This window comes from Pteropus vampyrus, unplaced genomic scaffold (assembly GCF_000151845.1).
Source record: "Pteropus vampyrus isolate Shadow unplaced genomic scaffold, Pvam_2.0 Scaffold54, whole genome shotgun sequence".
Taxonomy (NCBI): Eukaryota; Metazoa; Chordata; class Mammalia; order Chiroptera; family Pteropodidae; genus Pteropus; species Pteropus vampyrus.
Window position 1 is genome coordinate 5,568,825 of NW_011888835.1, and position 17,159 is coordinate 5,585,983.

General features: G+C 38.7%; 1 protein-coding gene across 2 annotated transcripts in view; it reads right to left on the reverse strand.

The window, feature by feature from the left end:
* Window positions 1–3,080: 3,080 nt before the first annotated feature.
* The window catches only part of EIF3H (eukaryotic translation initiation factor 3 subunit H), a 15,455-nt gene continuing 1,376 nt past the window's right edge, over window positions 3,081–17,159 (reverse strand). The window contains exons 1-6 of one of the 2 annotated variants that reach the window (XM_023530781.1): window positions 16,353–16,668; window positions 14,754–14,853; window positions 13,423–13,572; window positions 6,942–7,062; window positions 4,695–4,827; window positions 3,081–3,305 (exon numbers count right to left, since the gene is read on the reverse strand). In XM_023530781.1, coding sequence (XP_023386549.1) covers window positions 3,208–3,305; window positions 4,695–4,827; window positions 6,942–7,062; window positions 13,423–13,572; window positions 14,754–14,853; window positions 16,353–16,653 — 903 coding nt within the window. In that variant the 5' untranslated portion in view covers window positions 16,654–16,668 and the 3' untranslated portion in view covers window positions 3,081–3,207. Of the gene's footprint in view, window positions 3,306–4,694; window positions 4,828–6,941; window positions 7,063–13,422; window positions 13,573–14,753; window positions 14,854–16,352; window positions 16,669–17,159 lie in introns of those variants that run through there. The other variant, XM_011360365.2, reaches the window with a different exon arrangement.

Below are 17,159 nucleotides of genomic sequence, written 5' to 3' on the forward strand. Positions count from 1 at the left end.
GTGACTCTAATAAACTGATTATATGATTGATATAAAGTATTTAACAGCCTCTGAGAACAAGGAGGATACAGGTACTCAAGACAAAGAAAAATGGTCCGCACTCTCTAATGCAGGAGGTAGTCCTTGGAAACCATTTCTGCATCCATGGACGGTATCCCTAGAATCACTATTGAGGCTTCAGTACTAACCATTCTTGCCAGTAGCTATGGAACCAAGCAGGCATAAGGTGCATTGTAGAGTGTCATCTATGTAAAAGGAATGCTCAAGGCAATGAGTGTATTAGGGCACAGCTGTTTGCTCCAGCAAACTACCTTCCCAGTAGCCCTGGCTCCCCATCCCCTCACTCCCTGTCTCTAGGAACGTGGAGTTAGACCAACCCCTGTTCCAACCCAACCAAAGAGGCTCCAGGGGATCCTCTGGAGTTGCCACCCAAGAAGCAGGTTCTAACTCCTCCACTGCGCGGTCTTAGGCTTTGGGATGCAGAAACCATCTCCTGCTTTTCTCTCATCTTCGTACATAATTTAGTAGGCCCAGATCTTCATCCTTCCCTTCATTATTTACCTCCTAACCACTGTCACCCCTTCCACACGTTTCAGATAAGGGATCCTCACTTGGAGGTGGACCAGAGCACTCTCCAAGGCACAGACAATCTGATCATGCTTTCTACAGACAGGCACTTGAGCCATTTGCTAAAATAAGCCCTACAGCTATTTGGGTTGACACCTCCCCCCGCCCCTTAGCATTAACCCTTTAAGCACCCTTGTTCCATTTCTATGACAGCAAAAGGTGCTCAGTGAGACCAGAAAGAAAAATAATCGATGGTACATTATATATGTAATTTTGAATGAGAACTGTTTACCATAAAAATGGAGTTTATAACTCAAAAAATTATTTCATAACATTCTGATATCCACACCAGAGTTCAATGCCGGCACGACTTGAAAGTGAAGCTGATGGTAGGTTTTCTTTAATATAAACAATGTAGTAACACTTTAGAAGACACTAAATATGAAATATTTATATGTCGTAAACCATCAATTAGGTTAATATAAGCACATCTCAATTTCCACGCTTCCAAAAACGGAGAAAAAAGTTTTTACTTTACGTCGGTATTAAAAGAAAAAGGTATTTTTAATAAACAATAACATTATGTTTCCTAAAATCTTATAAGGTGTTATCAATGATTGTGGGGTTAATGGCAAATGTTTTTACTTTCTTGGTTCACATTTAATTTTCCATTAGATGAACATGCTAGACTTCTCTGTCTTTTTTATTCTTGGGCAATTGAATGATTTATTAGACCTGGTACTGAGTTTATGAGCTTTTCTCATTTCAACTTGAAGAAACTGCAAATATTTATAGAAGATGAACCACATGTATTTGTTCCTGAAAAATGTCAGAATATAGCACTCAAATCAAATGCAGAACAGAAGCTATTCCCTAACACTACATACTGTGGAGATTTAATTTCCATTGACATGCTTTCCTAAACATTTTTTTCCCACCACTGTAATTCTTAACTCAAAAACTAACGATATCTTCCATTAAGCGTGTACTCAAGTATTAACTCTGAGTTATGGGTATCTAAACAGTCATATGGAATTTAAACACACAAAAATCACACCTTTAAAAAATATAATTGAATTGTTAAATTAATCTTACACCATGAGGAAAACAGTAATCAAGCTTATGTTTGAACTGCTTTTCCTTCATTTCGTTCTTTGCTACTTCAAGGTGCTTTGTTCAACTCCACAATAAAATTCCAAATCTAGGCCATTAGAACACAGGGAAATGAAGCAACAGAGTACACCACCCACAGGGACAGAGCCCGTGGCCACTACTGTTTATCAGTATACTCCTCTGCCAAACAGTCACAGCCAAACATGCTGACTCAAATAAGAAACCACTGGGAGCGGGAGTGTAAATCAGTATAAACTTTCTTGTAGGCAATTTGGCAATATAGGTATAAAGCCTTAGAATTTTATATACCACTTCTAGGAGTTATCCTAGAAAAATACTTACATGTGTGAGCAAGTGCTTGCATCCCAGAATGATCAATGACCTGAGCTTTTAAAAAGCAAAAATCTGCTGACAACCCCAAACCCTGAATAGCCTAGTGTCCACCTCACATTACCTACTGAGCGCCTGCACACTTCTGTGTGCTTTATCCCAACTGAGGAAGAACTTCTTTAACACTCACGCCCACCCCACAGGGTTAAAGGTGAGCTCAGGGAGGTCGAGCAACTAGCCTAAGGACACACTAAAGGGACAAGAGCCAGGTTCCACTCCAATGCCTGATCCCCGAGGCCCAGTGGTGCCTCCCAAACAATATTGTAGAAAAGATTTCTGTCCCTCCTTATCTTTTATCCATTCCTTCTGATTATCCTCCTAGGAGTTGTGTCTTCAGGGTGAAAATCACCCTGTGAGTCTCCCAGCACACCTCCACCAGCAGGCGGCTCTCACCAATTTTGGTGTTACATAAATAGCAGGATCTTTGATAATCTTTCAAATAGAAAATTAATCCTTTTTCCCAATGTACTACTGTCCTCCCAATTCTTTCCTCACTCAAAATACCTGCTGTTAGCAGAATTTTATTTCTTGGTATGGAAAAGATAAACATGAAGTCCTAATTTTAAAAATATACACAGAATTTCATTTTCACACAAAATATAGTCCTTTGGTGAAATAATTTTTTTTTTTTAAATTCTTATGCCCAATGGCCTACGAGCATGAGGACTTGTCAACCATCACGTAAAGGAACAAAAACGTGGACCCCTGGGAGCACTCCAAGCATTTCTGGGTCTGGGGCCGGGGTGCTGGGGGAAGGACAAGGACATGAAGTACTAGAATCCATAGTGGGTGCCAGGGCGTCTTCTGAGTCAGGAGAAACGATTACTACTGAACTATGTGGCCGAAATGTGGCAAACCAGAGGTGGCGAAGGTGATGGGCTCTGCAGGTCTGAGCCTCGTAAGGCTTTTGGTAAAGCTTGTTTTCTCTTTTTGAAATTAATAGGTATAATAAAAACAAAAAGAAGAAGCTAGATAAAATATGTCTAAAACCAAATAAGCGAGTAGGCAAGACTGTTTTATTTATACTTTATTATTGGCTAAAAAGACTTTTCAGTATGCAAACATATTTCTTCCAAGAGTTGCCCCAATGTGATCTCAAGAGTCCATGTTAACTCCTTTTCTGGAAACTTTCTTTTCTTAGTTGTTGTATTCTTGAAGCGCCTGGGCCATGAAGAGTTTGCCTAAGTTTTGGGCAGTGAACTCCTTGATGTTCTGGCAGTAAGTATTAATCTGGCCTGTACATTCGAGAAAGTGAGAAAGAAGAGGCGTAATGTTCCACAAATTACAAATGACCCAGAATGCTGCTCGAACAAGAATATCAGCATAATACAGCATCACCAGTACTTTATTTTGTTTTGAGTCGAGAAGTTATAAGAATCAATTCTAATTTTCTACAGGGATAATAAAGAATATTATGTTCTTAAGCTATCTTCCACTTCTGGTTCCATGGAGAAGGAAAAAAACCGACAACTTTTTAAAAGACTATCAGCAGTTAAGTACATATTAGCTGCTAGTCAAGATGTACTAAGGATGCAGATGGGACCAGCACTGCACTATGACGAGTGAGAAAGCGGAACCCGCTCTGCTGAGCCAGGTAGAAAGAACCGCGACCTGCCCTGGACGTGAACAAGTAGAGCAGGTCCCCCCCGCCCCCCACCGCCGCCCCGCTCTGGGAACTGAAGGGCCGCTCCTCCCTGCAAGCCAAGGTGGAGCAGGGCAGAGGGCCGAGCCTCAGGAAGAAAGGACTCTGTCACTGGCCTTAAGTCTTAACACTGATGACCTAATCTGCTGCAACGGTGACGGTTTTTTTTGAAAGTATAAAAAGTATAATTCTGCTGGCACTGGACCTTAAGAAAGGAATGTGTCTCAGTTTCCGAAATATGAATGATATGTGTACTAGAAAGTTTTATGGAATTTAGATTTTTCTCTCCATCCTAAAAATATATCGATAGAATTGAGAAATTATGGAAGATCAGCTTTGAGTAGGATTTTCACTCTAGTAAATGTCTCACAGACAACTGGCTGAATCAGACAGTATTTAACAGCATTTATACAGAAATAAAGTATTTCTAGCTAAAAAAGAGCATGCATGTTATGTATTTAAAATCAAGTCCTAGTGTAAAACATACGCTCTCCACCACTTAAAGGAGGTGTTAAGTGTAGAGCACCCCCAGAGAAAAGTCCATCCAGAATCACACTCACGTCGCTACAACTTAAATCGAAGTAAGGGAAATACTCTTCTTCAAGTCAGAAAATGCAATTCAGTTCAAACGCCCGCATACAGACCTGGGCTCGGTGCTATGCTAAACTGTAAAAAATGAATGGCTCCAGCAAAATGATCTTTTTCACATTATGAGATTATAAAAATTTTTTCTTAGTTTCCATGAAAGATAACTCAAAACAAAACAAAACCTTCCTATTTTTGAAAGTTTATAATGTCATCTCAAAAATGTTTGGATAAACACAGAGTGAAGCCCTGAAAGGACCTTAAAAATTACAAAGACTAAGACATTCTTAAACTTCAGAAATTATAGGTGCTAGATTCAAATTCATCATTCGATCATTTTAAAATCTCTCTAAGAACAGAGAACGGCAGCCATGTTCTGCACCGGCGTACTAACTACCTGCAATGAGCAGAGACTCCATCCTGGCTGGAGGCTGCAGCGGCTTGAAGAGTTTGGACAGATCCTCCTCAGGAAGCGGGGGCTCCCCTCGGCTCTGGCGCTGCATATTCTCCTGCTGGCGACGCTGCTGATACTAAAATTCAGACAGAAAACGATTTGGTTATTCTTCTCTATCCGAAGAGAAAAAAAGACCTCCTTCACTTATGCAACCAGTAAAACCCCATTGCTCTGAATTTCAATCTGTTTTATAAATTGCAACCCTTGATAACTCTTGCTTCTAAGGGGCTAAAGATGGCAACACTAGAAGAAAATTCCTTTGTTGTCAACTCTAGTGTCGCTTTGAGCTCGAAGAGTCTATAACTCTTAGGGTTCAGAAAAACAAAATTGGTTACGTGAGACACAGGATGCTTGAAAGGCAAAGAAGCTCATGATTAGTGAGTGAAAGGGAGTAACAATGACAGCATCACGAGTACGACTCATCTTAACTCTAATAACTAAGTAATAAACTACCACGTTGGGGAATTCTTTCAACATCATCCCAACCGACCAAAATAACAGTAACACTGATAATAACATCATCATGATTCTAATAGTTGTGGATGGCTCACAACAGCAGGGGAAATAACATCCCACACACAACCTTAAAAGGTCAGGTAATGAAAAACCAAATGGGCTAGTAAAATTTTAAGTCCTTGGAGTCCTATGAAAACCAAGGGAAGTGACGGTGCTTCCTACAGTAACTTACTTTGCAAAAATTCCTACATTTATTATGGGGTACGAGAATAGAAGATAAATCTAAAAAGGGTTAATAAGAATAATCATCAAATGAAAACTTTTATGATATATTAGAATTCTAAGAAAATATCTGTAAGATTCATTTCCAGAATCAACTGCCTCATAGATGACAGATTTTCAATTTGATACCCTGGGCTGAGTGCTTTAACTAAAGGGAGAAGCAGAAGGAGAACAAAATCAAGCTGGGTTTTGTTTTTTTCTCAGTTTAACAGAGATTTTCGCCATCACCATCTTCACCATGTTTTCAGTTAAAAAGGATACTTTATAGATGTATGTGTGTTTTACAATTCTAAGTATGGTAGAAACAAAGTATTTTACATTTCATTAAATACATGGACACTGATAGTAGGACAATTTTTTTCATATGATATTCTCTGATCTACTTCATTGTGCTGAGAATTCTATTGTTAACACCACCTTGTTTAAGTACAGAGTAGTCACATGCAAATACTCTCACAGGTAAACATTCTGGAATCCACTTATCTATGAATCAAATGTTCACATTTCAGGGCAATGTTAAAAATATTCCAAGAACTGTGAAAATCACGTGGCCTTCAGGCAACACTAATAAAGAAAAGGTTAACTGGCCATAGTAGTATATATGTGCATATGAGAATAGTCAGGTAATTCTAGCGTTTTTATCTGTATCATACTATCTATTTCACAGCAGTTGGTCTATTATTTCCTATCAAAACTGCTTGCTCTTCATCACAATTGCTCAGTTTTTTAAATGAACTGAAGATTGCTAACTATGCTGCAATGAGCCACTACCAAACCAATTATAGTTAGTAAAGAAATGAGCTGTGACACTCTAGAATCTCTCTGCCTCTGATTTTCTTAATAAATGTAACTCTTATTTGCATAACCTTGGCATTACACTCTGAGCTCAATATACTCGTTCCTTTTAAGACAGGTATTTCTAAGTATAACTTGTAAATAATATTTTAGGGCATACTACACAAAGAATAATTTTTTAACCCATTTCCCGTGCGCTCTGAGAACGCTCACTGGTGGCACTCGCAGCTGCAGCGTTTACTCCAAGATAACGTGCAGGTCACAGTCCTAACCTGACCCCAAAGTCTGCCACGAAGTATCTTGCTTTTATGATTTTTTTCTCATCCCTCTAGTATATCGATACTCTGGAAACAAATGACATCATTCTATTTATAGCATTCTGCTTTCAGTAGTGGTATTTCCATTTACAAATATAGTAATTCTTGATTGCTGAAAATGTCAAATCCTAGAAAATGTAGCATTTCCTACGCATGTTAAATGAACATCGGCAGTGAGTGGCATTTTTTTTCCTAAATGGGAAAAGGGTTAAATATGATATAGAGTTACCAGCTAATAGTCAATACTTTTCAAAGATAAAATTTAGATCATTTTGAAGATGACTCTTGAAGCCTCGTACTTAGCAATGAATTGTTGGTTGAATTCACCCATAATACCAACCTGGTGTTTCTGCTGCTGCTGTTTACTCGTGTTCCTCATGTATGTGTTATATTTAACTATATCTTGGCTCATTTCATCCACTCTGTCCATCAGCAACTGTAGATTCTTCCCCAAATGATTGCTGAAATGTAAATATGAAATATAAATATACTGACATGTCACTGTAAAGTTATAGCTCTGCCACTGCTCTGAACAGTTCGGGGATATTAAACCGATCTGCCATTTGCTAAAGAACAAGAGCACATACACACACGAAAGCACGGGTAGAGGAAAGAATGTGAGCCAGCCTGTTATTAAACTTTCCATATTGCATCCACAACTGGGACCACAAGAATATGTGAAACAGCTCAAATTCTTATTGTCAGAACATGCACATGTCAGGGTACAAACTCTGAACACACCTGGCGAGATAGCTACAATGTATATTTTCTTTACAACCAAATTTAACCTAAGCTCAGTAATCCTGAACCCTTTTCCTTAGTGACCCCTCTTCTAAATTTTGCTCCAGAACATTTAAATCGATAGCCATAGAAAGGAAGCACCATGCAAACATGATTTCTCTATCAAGCAAGTTCTAAAGAAGCAACACAGCACTTACTCTGCAAAGCCAAATGAAGAAAGAAGGCTTCTTTCCTCTCGCCCTTCCTAGAATCTGTATTACAGTTGCTCACACTTCTTTTCCTCTCCAGAAATTTCTACTGCAGCTCAATCACCAAAACCTTCTTACGATGTGATGCCAATGCACGTCACTAATGTACGTCTTATTAATATACTGACCACCAGATTCAGATTTCTTCCTGCAACTATAGTAAAGCCTGCTGCTTCACAGATTTACTTGAAAATTACCTAGCTGACAAATAGTACTCATTCATTCATTTTGAACAGGTATTACTAAAGACTTGTTATGTTCCAGCTTCAGTGTTAGCAAATACGGAGACGACAGTGAACCAGACATTTGTGGTCTCCATCTTCACGAAGCCTACCATCGACTGGGAGAAGGAAGAGATGAAGGAAGGGGGAGGTAGAGAGACACTTCAAATAATATGGTCGAAAAGAGTTGTAAAGAGATGACAGGCTGAAAGCAAAGGATCAGAAGGAATCTGTCATGCAAAGAGTAATCTAGGCGGAAGAAAGCACGAATGCTGAAGTCCTGAGATGTGCAGGAACTAGACAGATAAAAAGACGAGGCCGGGCATGGCCGGAGCACGGTAACAGGTTAAGGTCAGACCAGCACACACAAGGAGTAGCTGTACCACGCAACACCCAACAACCGATAGTGTGAATGAGACCCCTCAGCCTCAGTGTGAATGGTGCCCTAGCATTATACATATTTGTGATACATTTTGCCTTAAATTTTAAAATGACCACTCTGGCTGCTATGCAGAGAACAGACTGGTGAGTGAAAACCAAGAAATCAGTTAAGAGTCTATTTGGAGTGTTGGCAAGGATGGAGAGAAACTGGAACGCTCATACATTACGATGGGAATGAAAAAACGGTGTAGCCGCTGCGGAAGATGCTTTGGTGGTTCCTCAAAAAGCTAAACACAGAGTTACTATATGACCCAGCACTTCCACTTCTAGAAAAATGAAAACATACGCTCACACAAAAACTTGTACATATATGTTAATAGTTGCATTACTCATAATAGCCAAAAAGTGGAAAAACCCCAAATGTCTATAAAAGGATGAATGAATAAATTGTGGTACATCCACACAACAGAATACTACTGACTCATAAAATCAATGAAGTGCTGATACATGTGTGAAACTTACACATTATACTAAGTGAAAGCAGCCAGATACAAAAGGCTACACCTACTGCACAGTCTATTTATATAAAATGTCCAAACTGAAAACCAATACAGACAGAAAGTAGTTAGTGTCTCCCAGGGGATGGGGGAGGGAGGAGTGACCGCTTAAGAGATGTGAGGTTTCTGTTTGGGGTAATGAAAATGTTCTGGAATTAGCGGTAATGGCTGCACAACAGTGTGAATATGTTAAAACCCAATGAATCATCCTTTTTTAAATGGTGGATTTTACGTTATGTAAATTTTAACTCTACTTTTAAAAACTAGACACATGCACACACATTTATGGAGAAAAGCAAGCAGAATCGAGAGAGCCATCAAGGTGACTCCGTTTCCTGCCCTGAGTAGCTGAATGGTCGGCTTCGGCGGCCAGACGGGAGGGCTGAGGGAAGACTACTGGGAATGCCGGGAACGAATGAAAGGATATCTGGTCAAATATGGATTCTACAAGGATTCCAACTGTAACAAAGAAAGTTTTGGCTCTTTCTTAAATAGTACAAAGAACATAGTAGTGGTATGTGTCTCCGTGGGTGTGTGTGCGTGCGCGTGTGAATAAATTTACCTTTAATCTCAGGTCTGGCACAACTCACATAACCTTGGCCCAATGACTTAACCTATCGAGGAATCGAGTGCTTTTTTCAAATTAAATGTTATTGCATGTTTATCTTATTCCAGTGTAATTTTGTGACTCACTTTTAACTTTGAGAAGAGAGGAAGGCAAATAGATGAATACAACACAGTAACTGCTATAATAGAACAGAAACATGAAAGATAGTTTGGTAGATCAAATGAGACTCTCTGGATTACGTGACAGACGAATTTTGAGTTAAGAGGAGCCGGAGGCAGGAGTTGGAGACAGGGAGGCAGGAAGGGACAGCGCAGACACGCAGCGCAGGCAGCGCGTTCGGACACTGGCATGGAAGGCACAGTGGAAGAACTGCAAGGAATTCGTACACCGGAGCACAGGACACGGGCGCGACCAGAGAAAACGAAAGGGCGATGAAATCAAAGAGGCAGAAGACAGTCACAGCGCGGACTCCTGGAAGTCTCTGGGTTCCACTCTAAGGACAGTGGGGAATCAGACAAAAAGTTTAAGCAAAGGAGTTATATGATCATACAATTTGCATTTAGCAAATGAAAGAGGAAAGGTTAAAAGCAGGAAGACAAGAAACTGTGAAAGTAATGAAGAGCAGAAAGAACGAGGCCCGGGCCGAAGGTAGCAAACGACATGGAGGTCAGATGAAGGCCCTCCAGGCACACACAGACCCAGGCACACACACAGACCCACACACACAGACCCAGGCACACACACAGACCCAGGAACATGGCTGCTCACGGAGGAGCAGAAGACGGCTCACTGTGCGGAACGAGAAGTGGCCCAGAAGAGCTGGCGTTTCACAGACTCCAAATAAAGTATTCTGGGAAGGAAGGGTTATCAACATATTAAATGTTTAAGAGTCTACAAATACAGTGATAATATAGTGACTTTAGGGAGAGTTCTAACAACACAGAACAAATGGAACACTAAGTTTTGAGAATAAGTGGGAAATGAGGAAACACAGATTACAACATGCAAAAATTCTATTAAGAATTTTGACTACAGAAAAGAAAAAAATGAAACAAAAAGGTAAAATAAGATGAATAATGATGGCATGAGGTAAAAAGATGCTCTTTTTGTGATTGCTTTTTTAAGATGAGGGAGACTTAAGTTTAAATGTCCTTATTTCTAGGAGATGCATGTTCAAGTATTTAGGGGTTAAGAGTCATGTCTGCGATATACTTTCAAATGGTTTGGGTTTGCGGAGGGGGGAAGTATGCATTTTTTTATGCACACAGAGAGAGGGTACATATGTGGCATGACACACAACTACTGAATCTAGGTAAAAGGTTTATGGGTGTTCACTGCATTAGTCTTTCAATTTTTCTGAAGAATTGAACATTTTCAAAATTTTCTAATGGTGACTGGAAGGGGGATAGAGAGAAGGGGTACACAGTGATAGTGGAAAAAATCATGAAGGCGAGTTACTGTCAAACAGAGAAAGACCGAGTATTTGTTCCCACAGATTAAATCTTGGAGGCCGACTCTAATGATTTTAGCAGTGAGAAAGGCGCGACGAGAATAAACCGTCCCTGTCCACTGAAAAATGTGTTTCACCGTAAAGTGCTAATAGCACGTATTGTAGGTATATGTAATTATAACGAAAGAACACAAGCATAGATAGGTGGACTTAAAATATTTCGTAACATTTATATAACTATAAGAAATCTATCCAATAAGTACTCAAAAATCTGCACAACAGGCTGTGTAAGGCAAAAAGAATTAACAGTAACACATAACTATTTCACAGATACCAGGAAATCGCAGGTCCATTACCAAAGGCAATTTTATGGGAATCTTTTCGGTCCCAGTTCGACGAGAATACTGAAACAGGGAGTGACTGTGAGGAGTTTCAATAAAATCGCTTTTTCTTTTATTGCCAAGGAAACAAAGAACTGAAAACAGGTAACCTAAACAGATGTCAACCAAGACATGCAGAGATAAGTCGGCTAATTCCTATTATCTCTGACGTATGATGCCCACCCTCAGTTTACTTTTTTAAAGAGGAAATAAAAACAATTGTTTTTTCATGTGTGAAAAGGACTGCTTGTGACACATATTTTTAAAATATTAATAAAGGCTGTTATGAAATGTTGAACGCTCATCTAATAAAAATCAAAAATTAGAATTTTTTTAAACGAAAGGAAATGTAGTATGTTTTATTTATAGCACCGAACAAATTTATCGGGTAAATCAAAGAACTGGTATCCACACGTAGGTTGTGAAAAGTAAGACCAAGCAAAATGTTTGAGGAACTGCTTAAAAATGATTTCTGATGCAGTTTCTTAGAAAAAATTTATGGCAACTGGCCTGATTACCATCATCATGCTATTAATGTTATAAATTAAAATGTGTGATGAACAAAGCTTTTAAAATAGTATTATCAATTAGGGTCGACGTAACAGTCCACAGCTTCAAGGGTACTTCGTGTTCCTTCTCCCAACGGGCACGCCAATTTACCCTTTAAATAACATGGAAAGCAAAGGGCCTCTTTTCCTATTTCACGTAAAATACAGAAAACAAAAACTTCAATAAAATATTTGTGTAGATTATAGTAGCTATGGCCAACTGGGAACATTTTCTTTTTTGGCTATTATAACTGATGCTTTGGAGAAACAGACACTACAGTCCAGCCCACTGGTACTGTTAAAGCACAGAAGGGCTATACATGTTTTGTATGCTCAATAAAGGAAGCTTGGGGAGAGGTGAAGACATAAATTATATAAGCAAAAGCTTTCACGTAGTAAATTTAAAATCACTATATAACTATATACTTAATTCATCAAATTGTAACCTTGCATGCTGAAAAAGGCTCTTAGCTCAAAGCTTTAAATACAGGTGTGCCGAGTGCGTTTGTAAAAGCAATAAAGAAAAATGTGACCTTCTAAAAGAGACAAATTAAAGGACTAGTATGAATATACGTTTGCAGTCAAGCCGCACTCTCTCCAGTGCCAAATTAGGCTCGCAACCCGCTGTCTCGCTCAGCACTCCTTTCCACTCAGTTTCCATCTCCGTCCCCTGCAAAGACGTTCTAGTGGCCTCTGCGATGAAAGGTGGCACTTCGACCACAGCACTACCCATCCCAGAGCCTGGAGACCGGTGCTGGGCTCTGTGGTCCTCCCGCATCTAACCCACTTGTCTTATAGCGAAGAATCTTATGTTGTTCTGTTGGACAAGCTTCTAAACCTGGGTAACTGGAAATCTGATAAATAACTGAGCGTCTTTTCCAAACTGGTAGATTAAGAAAACCACCGTGTTTCTTTTAGCCACTCAACGACGCACATTGATTAATTACCTACTCTGTCCATTCAATTTCATTCTATGGGTCTGCTGTTAGCTTTCTCCCCCACCACAAAACAATCACGGGTAATCAAGCTTAAAGGGCACAGAAGAAGAGTTATATACATGACTCCGTTCATACTTAAGAGAAAAAAGTGAGGGGAAAAAACACGTTAATTCCATAAGGAAAACAATTTGTTTTGGAACACTTCAGTCAGCATTTTATCAATATAATAAATAATATCTTAGCAACTAGATAGCCCAAAGCAGTCACAGCGGAGGAAATTATGTCACCACTGTCTCAGACAGCAAAAGCCAGTGCCAGGTCCAGAAAATTCTAATTGGAAGCTTTCTACTAATAAAGTCAGCATCTGAACAAGGGCAAGTGCCACAGGTAAAACAAAAGTATTTTTGTTTTTCTTCCGAGCATTATTACATGTCTGGACATAATACCATAAGCCTCTAAGGACTGTACAATAAATAAAGATGAGTCAAATAAAAAACCCCTCCCGCATGGCATTTACACCTTATCAGAGCAAAAATGGCCCAGCAAAGGCGGAAGAGGGTTCTTAGAACAGGAGCTAATTAGTATTCAAACACTGTTCTACTTTATCAGTTTGGCGTTTTTCCTAGACTCTTAGCAGGGCAGGACAAGTACTACATGTTATTACATATGTCTTAGTAACCTCAAAATGTGCTTAAGTAGTTTTTTTCTTGTTTCATAGGTTAAAGTCTAAGTAAAAGAATCTTGCAGAAAATGATAAAAAGGGACTTTTCATTAGGCGGGGCCACTTACCTGCTAGCAAGACTGAGCAATTCATGTTTATCTGCCACAGCTGACTTCTTCTCAAGCTCCCACATTAGGACGTTGATCAGATGTGAATTTTTAATTACGATCGGCACTTCTTCAAACATGTGCTCAAAGGTGATACTTCCCTTTTTCAATCTGTGAAGTATGTTAAAAATACTTTAGTCTAGTGGTCAGAAGTAAATGATAAATTGACTATTTCATACATTTTCCCTAATTACAGGCCTTCTCCGGGATCTTTGTTTCATTAGTACCTCTAAAAAAGGGAAAGGATGAGTTTTACAGTAAAGAATAAGTCGAGTGTTTTGAAAAACTCTGAAAATGATCCAAATGTGAGCTATAAGCCTAGAAAATAAGATTCTTGGCAAAAGAAACTATTCTTTCTTTGTAATCAGGTATCTTTTAAATTTCATTGATACTAAAATATAAAACCCATAGGAAGTTATACTATATAATCTGTATCTAAAACCTTTAAAATAAATAGCTAGAAAAGAGAAACACTCAAGTTCTTGGAAAGTTCATTTTAAAAGCCTCCTGAGTAACTCAGAACACTCGCAGGGTGTTCCGCATCCAATGGTTCAGAACACAGCAAGGAAGCAACTTCTCCCAGTCTAGTTATAACTACCATACCCAGAAATTCTTCACAAGCTAGCTTTCCTTTTTTAAATTCTTTGCCCCTTAATCTCTTTAGGAGCCAAATGGGAAATTAGCAATGAACTGTCTGTCTTACGTGAAGTCAAAGCCACTAACTTTAACGAGAAATAAAATTCCTATAATGAACAGAAAATTAAAGAATCCTGAGTATTTCTTTAAATTTTTAATGTAAATATTTCAATGCCATTGTGTAGGATCACAAAACAGCTTTATTGATTAATTCTCTGCATACCTGTCACCCATAAAATTTCCAGTAAGCCACATTCCTTACGAAATCCTTAAAACGTTTATACCCACCACGAAACAGGAGCTCAGAAAATAAGACACAGTTCACAACCGTACTGACACTGAGTTTACGATCCGTAATCATTCATATCATCTCCCTTTATTTAATCATTTATTCCTTTGAATCCAGTAGCTAATTAATTCCCACTCTAACTGAATTCACTCTTGGTGTGAACAGATGAGACATTCCATAAAGAATAGTTTAAACATGGAAAGGGAGAAATCAAGTAGCACTTGGCCATGCAGAAAACGTCCACCGTCCACATGGCAAAAGCATTACCACAGCACCACTGAGCTTTCAATATATGTGGCAGAGTAAAATCTTAAAAGAAAAACACCCAGTCATTTACCATATGCCTTATAGGTCCCCAAACACTTACGCTTCAGGGGAAAAATCCTTCTCTTTACAAACTTCCATCAGTTTAGGAGTCAGTCTGTATGCCTTCAGTGAGAGAGACCCTTGGGCAGTTTTTATGGGATCTCAAATAAGGAAAAGAGAAAGAAATTACTAAGAATTTTGTCAGTACCAATGTTTAAATGACATTGGTTCTAGGCATATTCTGTTACTTAGCTTACAATCTTTGCAAAATGAAGATCAAAATAAATAATCAGAACACAATTTGAAGCAGATTCAAACCAGTATAGTAAACAATAAGTGAAAAGAGAGAAACCTATCACCCTACGTATAATAGGTAGAATAACTTCCTTCCTAAAGCAAAAACAGAAGATTCGAAATATAGTTATTTTCAAATCTATTCCTCGGCTAGAACCAGTAATCTTGATGGAAATTAAATATATCATATGTTCGATACACATTACATAAAGGAAAATACTGGTGAATGTTAAATGTGAAACCTCAAGTTCTTCGGTCAGCTCACTTAAATGAACAGCCCTACAAACAAATTTATCCACTCTAATAACCACTGTTCAAATTTCTTAGCTAAAACAAATTTAAAAACAAAACCACCAAAGTCAAAGTGCTATCACAAAAGTGTCTTTTTAGTTTTAGAGAAACTCATTTCGTCGAAACCAACCGCTTAAACACTCCACAAGAAAGGGAGCTTAGCACCCGCTGCATGATAACGGCTCCGGCGTGCCAATATTCACCTAAAACCTGTGTTAACATTCATGTTGTCTGAAACTTAACACAGTGAAACTTTTAGCAATAGGTGATAAAATGAAAACCAAAATAGATTGAAACAAGTGGAAAATTCATCAAGGTCTGATGATGCAATGTTTCCAGCCAATATAAGTACACTTTAACAACTTGTTCTTTACTGTAATCCAATTGTTAACATACTGAAACAATTTTGGGGCAGCTCATAAGATTGATCGTATTCATTAGTATTTTTTCTGACAGATACTCAGGACGTTACATTTACTTCTCAGCTGGAAACTATACGCAAGTCTGCCAGATATGGCAAACTGTGAGTGTTTGGGGAGGGGGAAGGCTATAAAGCTGTTAAATTGCCTACAGTTCTGATACAGCACAGAACATCTGGTCTGGAGAGTTTGAGGAAACACCATTAAATAGGCCGAAAAGAAAAAAATCTTTGTGCTAAGAAACAGTCCAGGTTTTGTACGCTGCTGTCAGAGGTATTAAAAAAAAAACTTGGCACACTGCGCTATGATTGGTCAGTCACGTACAGAGCCAGACACTCTAGCAATCGGGGTTTGTTAGACATCTGGTCTAGTTCCACCAGCCCCTTCAAATGAGGGAGGGGAGAGGGAGGAATAAAAATGAAGCAGCTACTCCAGCATTCCAAAATGTACACATCAGGGCTCTGATAGCAAGAAAAATAAACAGAAAGAAGGAAACCCTGTCTAGACTTTGCTGCTGCTGAGGCTGCTGCAGAAACAGGGTTGGTATTTACTTGAGAGGGCCTGCCAGGCTGCTCTGAAGGCAAAAAGACAGAAAGCAAAAATAGTAGTAATAACATTAAGGAAAGAAAAGAATAATAAAGGAAACTCCTACAAACCGTAAATGAGAACGACAGATTCTTCAATGGCATGCTGGTAACTGAACTGGGAATCCAGGAGTGCCCGGGTGACGAACGAGCCGTAGTAGGTGGACTGGTACCAGCCCACGTGGAGGTGGTCAATGTTTACATGGCGAAGGCTCCGCATCATTTCCATCTGATACTGGACTAGATGGTGGGGGGAGGGGATAAAGGAGAAGCTAATGATGCCACCAGTATTAAAAACAGGCATTTCTGGAAACGAATTTCTACACAACTGTTTATCAGCTAAAGGGAACAGGTTTCCAGATTCAAAATTCATTCAGTACACATACAAAGAAAATAAATTAAGCTTTCGAGTCATTTCAAATCACTGGAGCTTTCCCTTTTTCATTAGTGAAAAAAATATTTTGTAGAAAAGATAGTAAAAACAAAATAATAATACCTTGTTCTAAACAAGGAATTAGTATTAAATGTAGTTTCCACTCCTCTTTTTAAAAGCCTAAAAACAGTAAACGTTTAAGAAAAAACTTGTGCAATTACTAAACTGGTGGTTGTAAGAAGTTTCATTAAAATTATTAAGGGAGAATTGTTATCAGTGTCTTCCTCAACACAGCTTTTAGAACTGAGAAGTTAAAATCATCAAGAAAACTAATGAGGAAACAATTAACCACCACATTATTTAAATATGAACAGGATACAAGCTGTAGCTGAATTAAAATATAAGAATTCATTTTTGCCTTCATCTGGTGCCCCCTGCTGCATATGCTAAATTTTTAGAAGAATTACTTTTTCTTGTCTGTGTTGCTTTGTGTTAATAGATTTTTT